This window comes from Lathyrus oleraceus, chromosome 1 (assembly GCF_024323335.1).
Source record: "Lathyrus oleraceus cultivar Zhongwan6 chromosome 1, CAAS_Psat_ZW6_1.0, whole genome shotgun sequence".
Taxonomy (NCBI): Eukaryota; Viridiplantae; Streptophyta; class Magnoliopsida; order Fabales; family Fabaceae; genus Lathyrus; species Lathyrus oleraceus.
In genome coordinates, this window is record NC_066579.1 from 407,738,039 (window position 1) to 407,750,105 (window position 12,067).

Below are 12,067 nucleotides of genomic sequence, written 5' to 3' on the forward strand. Positions count from 1 at the left end.
GTGAAGACTCCTTAAAATCCATTTTTAGCATTTTAATGCTTTTTACTCGGATTTGACAAAAATCTACTATTTATGCCAATAACATGTGTTATATTTAGTCTTATACACACAATTGCATACATCAAACTACATATAACATGCGCGTAAGGAACAAGTTTCATATCAAATGTTTCATCTTCACTTGAAGGACTTTGATTAGAACTCAGCTTGAAATTAGTAGCAAGAGGAGTGATTACTGCCTTAGAATGTTTCATATGGAATCTCTGCAATACTCTTTTGATATAATGGGCTTGTGATATTCAAAGTTTCTTCTCCTTTCTGTCACAGATGATTCTAATGCCAAGAATATATTTAGCTACTTCCATGTCTTTCATTGAAAATGACTTGTTAAAGTGCTTCTTTAACTATCAATGTAAGAAATATTTCCCCCTAAAATAAGCATATCATTTGCGTGGCATTTGCACATTCATTGCAACCATATTCGGGTTTGGGAGTCGATTACGCAAGGGGAAGGCATTAGCATTCCTCACGTGTGTTGTACTCAACGTTAATTATTTTCTTCGAATGACAAAAGTGAAAAAGGAAAAGAAAAAGGGCCGCAAAAAGGTTTTTATTAGGGTGTTTGACAAGATTGCGGGTCTCGATCCATGTATCCCCGGGTACAATGAGCAGTCCAAAGCGACGTAGTTCTGGAAAGCAAATGTGTGTTGGTTTATTTCCCCTTTAACAAGTATACCTAACATACTCTTGTATGGTCATCTATAAATGTGATAAACCATTTTGCTTAGAGAGAGTGTACATATACGGTTAGGGCCCCAAACATCACTCTGAATAATAGAAAACAATTTTGATGGTTTATAAGGCTGTATCAAAAAATGGAAACGATGATATTTTGAAAACTCACATACTTCACATTTAAACGAATAAAAGTTCTTATTATGAAATAACTTAGGAAACAAGTGTTTTGAGTAAAGAAAACTAGGATGGTCTAATCTTAAATGCCATACCATAATGTTGTCATCTTTATTATTCAAAACAGCAAAAGACTCAAAGTAGAAACTTATTGTTTTTTAAGGTAGTTGTGATGCATATCCAATGTCAAGGTAGTATAGTCCTCCATTCTCCTTAGCACTTCTAATCATCTTTCTGAGTTCAAATCCTAAAAGACACAGTGAGATCTTAAAAAATTAGTTTGACAATTTATACTCTCGGGCTAATTTACTGACGAACATTAAATTACACAATAAGTTTAGAATGTGAAGGACATTTTTAAGAGTTAACATTGGAGACAACACAATTGAACATTTACCTGCAATGGCTGAAAAAGAGCCATCTGCAATTTTTATTTTTTGATTACCTGCATATAGACTATATGAATAGAACAAAGTAGATTCACATGTCATGTGATCAGAGGTACCTGAATCTACTATCTAAGTATGACTGAAACTAACACTAAGAAATGCATAATTACCTTTTGTTGCTATAGAGCAAGAATGGGTTGGAGACTCGAGAAGTTTGTACGGTTTGTCTAGGTGTTCCGTAGTGAGTGCAAGTTGATTCGAAGGGGATTGATGCCCTTTATCAGAATTACTAGCCTGAAATGCATGACCACATTTCTTTTTCCAGTTAGGATGTTTGCCTTTGAGCTTCCAACATGTCTCACGCGTATGCCATTCGTGCTTGCAGTGATCACATAAAGGAACTGTGTCTGACCTTTTTTCCTCGTCAAGGTTCCGAGTAGCCAAAGTCGAGCCTTCAGATTCAGAGCTTCGTGGTGTCTTGCCCATCATAATTCCTTGTTGTGCCTCCTCCCTTCTTATTTCTACAAAAGTTTCACGAAGAGTTGACAATGATATTTTTCCTAAAACTTTACCTCTTACCTCATTAAGGTATTTATTGAGCCCAACGAGAAACATGAATACACAATCATTTTCTTGCCTATTGAGAAACAAAACATTATCGTTTGTACACCTCAAATTATCATCATAACAGAGATCCAACTCTTGTCATAGAGTCAACAACTCATTGTAATAAGCAGTTACACTCCTGTCACCTTGTTTCGCATGCCATAACTTTGATTTTAATCCAAAAAATTGGGAGGACTTTTGAATATCAGAGTATGTTTCTTTAACAACTTCTAACACATCCTTTGTAGAAGGTAAAATCATGTAAGGCTTACCTATTCCAATTTCCAGAGAGCTTACCAGTCATGCAATAATCAAGGAGTTTTCAGACTTTCGTTATTTATAACGAGGGTCGCCTGTTGTCGGTTCAGTTATTGTTCATGTTAAGAAACCAAACTTCCCTTTGATATCAAATACCAAACGAACGGTTTGAGCTCGTTTGTTATAGTTATTCACATTCATTTTAGGAATATTGACCATGGGGGAGTAGGAGGAACCCTCTTGGTCATTGTCGCCATTACTGCCAATATTTGTGACCATCGATGTTTCATCTTGTATGTCATATTCGCGGCCAACGTTGTTTCTGCGGCTGACGCCCGGCTCCGGTTGCGGTTGTTTACCATGGTTGGATTCAGTGAAGGTTTATGCTGGGGAAGGCCACATGTTGTTGCTATTTGCCATAGGAGGTTAAACGGATATGTGAAGCGGGTCGGATAAAAAAATGGATCGAACAGAAACTCACTAGTTGTAGAAATCTTTACGGTAAATCCTAACCTAGTGCTTTGATACCATATTGAAGATAATAGGTAAAATGTTGTTATGTTTTGTTCTTCAGCCAAAGACTGATTTATATAGTTAGAATACAACCAATACACTTAATTGTCTCTTTAATCGAGAACAAAAGAAAATAAATGAGAATAAACATAAACAATCAAACAGGGAAAAAAATATTTTCCAACAACACTCACTATCGTCTTAACATACACGATCAACCTGATCACCTGTCTGGAATCCTAGCAGCGCCAACCATCAACATGATCTCTCACCTCACGTAAGTTGGTCCCTTAAATAGCCTCAAACACCATTGTATAGAGCTTCTCGCTACCGTGAGTAAACCCTCACCACCAAAATTTGTTATATACCTACTAGAACATGTGAGTTTTCATATCCTTGCAGAGAGAACATGCACATGTACATTTGAATCAGTACAAATATCATGATGAATTTCAAAATGTCATATTAGAGGATAATTCAAATTTTATAGAGATTAATAAACTATGGTAAAGAACAAAATCACTTTTAACACTATGAAATAAGATGAGATAGATGTTTGAGTTTATATTTTTTTCTTTCTGTAGTATGATATATTTTCTTATTCCAAAACTTGTGGTTCTTAAAAATATTAGAAAAAAAAAGGAAAAGTTATGCTACACATGTGATGGTGATGCTAATATTACTTGTAATGTTTATGAAATCGTTTAATTTTACCTTGATTTTGCACATGATTTAGGTGCTTATGAAAATTACAAATCTGCTCTATCACGCTTTACAACAAAAAGTTCAAGATATAATTAATGCCATGTTGCTAATCAATATGAGATAAACATTATTCATAAGTTTAGAGATACTAATTGGGATGATTGATTGAAAAATGTGATAGCATTTTGTAATGAAGTTATTTTAATTAATACTTCTCATTCTCCCCGGTATCTTAGTCGAGCTCCGTCATCCCCAACTAACTACCTAGATTCTTATTAAAAAATGAGAAAGTAAAATTGTTCCGAAGCAAAGTGGCATTAATGACTATTTTAGACATGTATTAACATCTGAAAAAGTCGGATATAATTTGGGCAGATATCATAGTACACATTTTTATATCTTTTATATTTATAATTTAAAAAAATTCTCTTATCCGAATGGATTGATTGTCAAAATTAGTATCCATACATGTGTCATATGAGTGTGTAAAATACTCATACTCATTAACTGCATCCTTATTAAAAATAAATAAATCAATTATAAAACACCATATCATTTTAAATTTTTAAAAACATTAAAAAAATTCAAAAAATTATTGTTTATATTAAATATGATTTAAGATTGATATATCTTTTTATGAATAGACATATATTTATTATAGAGATTAATTATTATACACTGTCAGTGTAAAAAGTTTTACACCGTCGATTCACCACCATCATCCGTTTATATTACTTTATAGATTTTTAAAATAAAAGTCAAATTTCTTTTAATATCTGACGTCTATGATTAACTGACAATGTAAAATTTTTTTACATTGTCAGTGTATTTCAATTAATCTCTTTATTATATTAATATAAATATAAATTAAAATACATTAAATATGAGGGGGATGAATATCAAGATGTTCATATATGTATTCATACTTGTTTATTTTTGTGGATAATTATCTGAGTCCATGTCCGTATTTATTTTGTGAATTTTTATTCAATTCGTTATAAATAATTTTGTAAGTATTTATCGAGGATAAGTCAAATTAGCATCCCCGATTGACATCTAATAAGGAGCACATTTTATTTCAATAATAGTATAACATTCATCTTAACTATGAGTTTATTACTGTAAATATCATAAGCTCGATATTGACTCTCATTCATCACGAAAATGTCTATCAAGATGAAATATATTGTCTTAAACTCTAACCCTTTCATTTCTAGTATATTGTAATTCCTCCTTAAGTTTAAATGGCTTCTACTTATTGTCCATTGTATGATGTATGAGCTTAGAAGGCGTTTATGTTGTATTAGCATCTTTCTTAGTTTGCCTTACCTTTTAGTTAGTCTTTTGATCCATTAGATGTTGCATTATATTCATATCTTGAAGACATCCTTTATGTTGTATTTGCATCTTTCTTTGCCTTTTGATTCATTAGATGCTCTATTATATACATAACTTGAAGTCTCTCTAAGTTATGCAACATGATATTGTCTAATTAGCATAAGTCGTTTTTTTTCCGTCAAAACAATTCAATTGTCAGCTCTTCAGAGACATCAAACGTTATGACACAGATTCAAAATCATAGGTTATCGACAAAAAAAAGAAGTCAATTTTCTAAAAGACGTGTCTGTAATACTTCCGTTCATCTTTTAACGATCTCCTTGCATACCAAAAATATTTAGGTTCATTTTTCAGTGATCTCCTTGCATATCCAAAATTGAAGGGGTGGATATGAGTTGGGTAAACTCAACGAATCCAATAAAATCCATTCAAACCAATCCAAAAAAAATGGTTGAATCATATGGTTTTCAAAAATGAAAATTCACACCTAACCCACAAAACCTATGAGTTATTGAGTGGTTATTTTTAGTTATTTTTTATAATTTAATGATTGATGACAATTTTGGTTGTTTCAATTACATCTTTTATTTTATAAATAATGATTTTAACTTATTTAAGATATTTCATTTGATTATTTTGATGTTAATTCTTGTAAGTGGTAAGTATTTTATAAATTCTAGGTATTACTATAATATAACTTTGATTTTTAAAATATGTTTAAGATGAATTTTATCATACGTTTAGATATTTGATGTTTTAAAAAATAACGGTAATAAGTCAAATTATTTATTGAGAAAAAATATGAGAATTTTTTTTTTGGTTATATTATTTATTGAGAAAAAATATGAGAATTTTTTTTTGGTTATCCACTATCCAACCGAATCCAATTCACAAATTTGTGATTTTATCTAATCCGACTCGATAATATTATGGGTGATTATTTTACCTCATCAAACCAATATATCCTATATAAATTAGATCGTGATTATTTTACCTCATCAAACCAATATATCCTATATAAATTAGATCATGATTATGACTAAATTCAACCCAGTTGAGTGTAATATTTTTAAATAATGACAATTTATAAATAGGAATAATTTTTTTGTAATAGAAAAAATGAAAAATAGAACCATTTCAATAGTAAGAAAATCAGAAGGGTGACAAAACAAACAGATATAATGTTATTTTATTCTCATTTCTGGTTAAAGTGTTTTTTCTTCATGAAGGAACTAGACTGTAACAAACTTGCACTTATTCTGAATTCATAGAAAATAACTTCCACTCAAGGTGCTTTAAGCATTCAAATTATAATAGTTTCAGCTTCACAAGAATAAATACATTGGTTCTATATAAAAATAAAATAGTTGAAAATTTTCAAAGTCTATAACCATGCAAATACTTAGCCCATCTTCTAGCCATATAAGGATCATGAAAATCCCAGCATTCAACACTACTATTCCTACCACCTGTGTTTGTACTGTTCATATATCTTTCACTCTCATTCTCATTCTCTTCACCATCATCATCTTCTTCACCTTTGTGTTCATCTCCAACACCTACAACACTTTCTCCTGTTCTTCTAACACACTCATCAATTTCACCTTCAATGTAGCTATATTCTACATAAACATGACTACAATCACCTAAGTCTAATACAATTCTTCTTTCTTCTCCACCTCTTATCTCTCCGATTCTTATCACTCTTCCATTTCCGCCTTCTTCGCCGGCTCCGCATATTCTTAGTTGGATTTCCCTAACAATGCCTCCTAACATTTTGGCTAAGAACTCCTCAAACTCTTGCATGACAAATCCACTTGAAGTGCCGAAGCCGAATCCTACATGAAATCGATGAATTGGAGTGGATGGAAGTTCCATGCTGATCGCGTGGTATGGTCTTGTAGGGTTATCAGATAGGTGGAGGATACAGGACTCGGGGTTCTTGTGTAATCGGTCTTCGAGAATCTTAATTCCTTTCTTCAACCCTTCGACTGGATCGGCTTGGCCCATGTAAAACAAACGGTCGATAACTTGAAGGGCTGTGCGTTTTCCGTAGGTTGTCATGCGTCTTAAGGGGAAGACACGAGCTGCGGCTGAGGAGTATGTGACAATGGCTAGTCGGTCGATGTGCCTGAGGGAGAAAACCACAAGAGCCATTGCTTGTTTGAGAAGCCTTAGGTGTGGTCCATTGGGACTAGCAACTAAGACCAAGTCGGTTGCTCGTTCGTGGGCTAGTTTCACCGAAAGATAAGCTCTATTAGACGAGGGACAGGTGATATAAGGCGTTTGCATAGGTGAAGAATGTAACATCGATGAGGAGCTGCAAGGACATGAGGCATGGTTGCTCACTTGCAAAGCAGGATGGAAACTAGTTGCTGCATTTGGTGGAATAGGTTCTAGAGAGAAACACAATTTGGGAGTATTGGGTGATTCATTAGGCTCAACAGGATCATCATCGTCATAGCGAGCTGTACGCAGGACAGAACGGCGATGAACACGGAAGGTGGCAATAGAATCATCAAGGATTCGCAGAATAGGATCACTTTGGTTACTAGAAGCAAAAGAACCAGAAAGAGTGTTGTTAAGGTTGCGAGGGAGCTGTGTCCAATGGGCACGACAAATGGGGCAAGTGACACTACCGTGGCGGACGTTGGAAGAGATGCAGGCAAAATGGAAAGCATGAGAACACTGAGCAGTGAATATAGCTTGGCCTGGACTACTTCCCTTGCTGTGGTAACTCAGAGAATCTAAGCATATAGCACACAAACCCTGCAAAGTTACACAACGCGACGAGTCAAGTGAACCGTCTATGAACATTTTACCAAGAAAAACCACTATTATAGAGTGATTAACACTATACTATTAGCAAACTAACCATACAAAAAAAAAAGATAACTACCATATTCAATTTTCAAAATATATATTGGAACAAAACACTTATATTAGAAGAAGTACTTTTGAATGAAAAGAAAAGTGGCATGCAGACACAGTTTGGCTAGACTCAGATGAAGATGAGGACAACTGCTTAGTTGTCAATTCCTTCATTAGTAGATATAAGTACCAGTACAAGCCCTTGTCAAGGCTTGTGGTTTTTCTAGCAACATCCAAACAGAAATTAATGATTTAAGTCATGATTGGATAAATAGTTTAATTAAGCACTATAACATAAGTGCTTATCATAGAGCTTATGAATGAATCATTTCTATAACAAAATGAAATAAAATGAAACTATTTTCCTACAAATTATAAGCTATTAGGCCATTTTAAAGAGTTTATGGAAATAAGTTGAAAACAACTTAAAGATATGTCTCAGTTATAATCATAAGCTCTCCCAATTAGTTTAACAAGTGCTTATGTCAATAGATACGCTCAAACAAATCAATCCAAACACCCCTTTAATCAGTCTTATCTCACTCTTTATGGACATCAATAAATGAGATTCCAATTCAACACTAAAGTGACAAAAGATTGAGTGCATCACAAAAGCTCACTCCCTTCATTAGGAAGCTATTGAACATGTAGATAACTCTTTAATTTGTCCAGAAAGGTTTACACAACAATAGAAAAAAAAAGCATGAGCATGCATGTTGTTGCAGATGAAACTTCCTAATGTAGGGTCTGTATCAATAATGAATTGATTCTTGGCTTCACTTATGCGCCATGTGCTAAGATATTCACATGTTAGTATCCTCTATTCACTACTTTTCTATTCTAAATAAATTTCAGTTCCAAAATAATTGCTTTAACATTTGCTCAAAAGAAAAAAAATTAAGCATCACATTAGAAAAGTTCAAGTAAAAAAGCAAAACCGCTCCATAAGGCCAATCGTTATGGTTCATTGGATTCTAAAGTATTTTCTCAAGTGTTTCAGAAAAGTCAAGAGATACTTTAAACAGGGAAATTGTCTTTAATCCTAAACTTGTGAATTTGTTGATAACATTTATACATATCAAGTTGCTTTTGTAGAATATTAATAATCAAGGTGGTTTAGATTTTAAGGAGCTACAAGTCAATTACCTTACTATGAAGCTCATTGTTGTTGATGTTTGTAGTTATAGTTGAATCAGTTTCTTCAATTATTTCCCCTGAGGAATATTTTGTTGTAGATGGAGACACAAATGAGGAATTTGAGATCTGCAAACATGTTAAAAAACCTAAGTAAATGTCAAATTCTCTTATCACAAATCTTCATATATCAATCTGAAAAATATAATGTCAGTACTGATAAACACAAAATCCATAAGTAACCCTCTAACCACTATCATCACCAAAAGAAAAATACTAAAGAAATGTGAAAATTTCGAACATAATGGATTAACAAACATAACTAGGAAGGAACATCATCAATTCCATAAATTTCACATTTTTATGGAAACCCAATTTGGAAAAACTGAAGTTGATTCTAAAATGCAGATAAAGTTTGCAACTTTATCCAAAATGGTTAAACCCCAATAAGTAAAAAATGCATTTTGGTAGAAGAAGAAGAGGGAAATTGGAAGTGTGTACATACAGTAGCAGATAAAGCACAAGAAGTGTCAATGGAAACTGGATCCACCAATGATTTTCTTCTGGAGAATGAACCACATGCATAGATTGCAGCAACTGCAACTTTTCTTGCTACTTCTCTTAGCTTTGATGTTCCTCTTCTTCCTCCTCCTTCCCTCATTCTCTCTGTGTGACCCTTTGAGTCTAGAAATGAGAGGGTTTTGTGTTTGTTGTGTGTGTTTGAGAGAGAGAGAGAGAGAGGAGACAAAGGGGTCTGCAGAAATCAGCAATGAGCAGGTTTTGTTACAATCGTTGGTGTTACTTTTTAAAGTGACTATTATTGTTGTTGTTGTGTTATTTTCTTTCTTCGTCAATATCATACACGCTTATGTACAAGTCAAGTACATTTTACATTCATATGCTTTCAAACCACTGCCACAAATATACATTATTATATTATATGTGGTCTTGTTCACATTTACCAATAGACTGTTACTTTGGAGTGGAGAGTTACTTTTTTTTACCCTCTTATTTTCCTACATATAAACTAGCCCAATTGGGTAGGAGAAAGTGATTTTCTTTTGACATGAAAATTATGTCTTTTGATATTGATGTGTATTTTAAAAATGAATGAGTAAGCACACTTTAAAATTTTAAGTGAGGAAGAGATTAAAAACATACTTTAAGATGGTTAGAAATTAGAAAATTAAAAATACAAATAAAAATGTCGACGGAAGATGTCGAAGTTGTGGTGGAGGTGAACAGACAGTCGAGTAAAAGTTGGTGAGCGGCGTAGGCCAACAGAGGAGCCGAGGAATCCGATAGAGGTCTAGTCATCTGACGGTGGAGTCCACCACAACTCTAATGGCGACGATAGGCCGGACTCCATAGAGAAGTTCATGTTTGTTGAGCATCGAGTCTAATTCGGTCGGTTCGTTTGTATCATGCTTGGTCGTTTTGGTTCACATATCCATTCATTAAAAGATTGTGTTTTTAGTTTGTTAATGATCGTTGAATTTCACAATATGTATCTCTTTCATTCTTGTTTCTGCAACCTTTAGAATGCAGTTTGAAAGACAAAGAGAGAATGTGGCAATCCTATATAAAAGTTAGAGAGACAATGGTAGAAATTCATATGATTGTGTTTTTGAAAGAGATTGAAAAACACTTGAGTAGAAAATAAAATTTATTCTTAGAAATTTAGGTGGCTATTTTCTTATAACTCTTTTGTACTCTCTTGTAACAATTCTTGCAACTATAGTGAATTAGAGAGATTTTCTTTGTGTTCTTGTCTTTTATCTTCTTCTTACTTGTTGTGGACCAGCCTTCACTATTAACATGTTAGTGTGTTGTTTGAGGTCATTTATTTTGGTTGTCATTGTTCTTTTCCGGAGACATCAAAATTTTTGGTATGTTTAAAGCTATTAACAAATTTGCTAGAATTATTAGAGTTTTAACAACAAGTGGCGCTCATTATGGGACAAAAGAATTTTGTTTGCAAGTGAGAACCATATGTCTAAATGGCAGATTAAGAAGTTTTTCAGAGACAATGATTTTGGATAATGGAATGTGAAGATGAAAACATTCTTAACTTAAGAGAAGTGTATTGAAGCATTGAATGATAAGACATTGATGCCTACTCGTCTAACACAAATAAATAAGACTAAGATGATGGATAAAGTCAAGAGTATCATTATCTTGTGCCTTGAGAATAAATTTCTAAGAGAAGTCTCTAGGGAGAAAATTGTTACTTCGATGTGACAAAAACTTAAATCATTGTATATGAACAAGTCTTTGTCTCACTAACTCTACTTATTTCAAATGGTAGAAAATAAATCCATATTGGAGCAGTTGACCGAATTTCACAAGATCATTAATGATTTGGAGAACATTGAGACGAAGATTGATGATGAGGACAAGACTCTACTCTTGTTAATCGCATTACGTAGATCCTTTGAGTACTTCAAATATGTCATTTTTATGGTAAGAAAGGTGTTATTACTTTTGATGAAGTTCAGACGACTCTAAGATCCAATAAATTTTCAAAGGTGAAATATTTGAAGGATGACAACAATGGTGAAGGTTTAAGTGTCTCAAGAGGAGAAAATGAGCGATCACTTCATGAGGGATTATCCCGAAAGAAGAGTCAATAATGATTATATTCAGACTCTTGTTGCCTTAGATGAGGATAATTATGAGAGTTCTAGTGCACTAGTGTTTTCGAGTTTAGATATTGGAGAGAGTTAAACTATGGATTTAGGTTGCTCTTATCACATGTGCCAAAGAAAAGAATACCTTGAGACCTTGAAGTTGGAGGAAAGTGAAGTAGTTTTTCTTGGTGACAATAAGGCTTGCAAGGTTTATGGTATTGGTACGCTCAAACTTAAAATGTTTAATGAACGCGAGTTTCATCTACACAATGTGAGGTATGTTCTAGAGCTCAAACGATTTTTTATCCATAAGCATGTTTGATGATTTAGGCTATTGTAGTAGAGTTGAATATGAGGTGTTGGAGATTTTATATGGTGGAGGGATCATGGATAAAAGGTCTAAACACATGTGGATTATATTTTTTTAGAAGGTTTCAATGTTGTTCATTCATCGTCAACTAGTGAAAACTTTCACGACAAGAACATATAATAGGATTTGAGGTCAAGGTATGGTATATTGATGAAGGTTGTTTCATATGAATTTCGCATAAGACCTGGGATAAAAAGATATTTGTCCGTTGGGTTGCCATTGAGTTTCTGGGGTAATTATGGTGTCAAAGCAGTTTACATAGTTGAAAGATGTTCACACACATGAATAAACTTATAGATACCTATGGAGGTTTAGAGTAGGAAACATGTTAATTGATCTAT

The 12,067-nt window shown here is 33.4% G+C and overlaps 1 protein-coding gene across 1 annotated transcript; it reads right to left on the minus strand.

Annotated features, from left to right (window-relative positions):
• Positions 1–5,985: 5,985 nt before the first annotated feature.
• Positions 5,986–9,611, minus strand: LOC127076163 (probable E3 ubiquitin-protein ligase WAVH2). Its single transcript, XM_051017743.1, has 3 exons — positions 9,232–9,611; positions 8,739–8,855; positions 5,986–7,490 (listed from the first exon to the last, which is right to left on the minus strand). Exons 1-3 carry the CDS (start codon positions 9,385–9,387, stop codon positions 6,099–6,101), a joined length of 1,665 nt encoding a protein of 554 aa, XP_050873700.1. The 5' UTR covers positions 9,388–9,611; the 3' UTR covers positions 5,986–6,098.
• Positions 9,612–12,067: the final 2,456 nt, after the last annotated feature.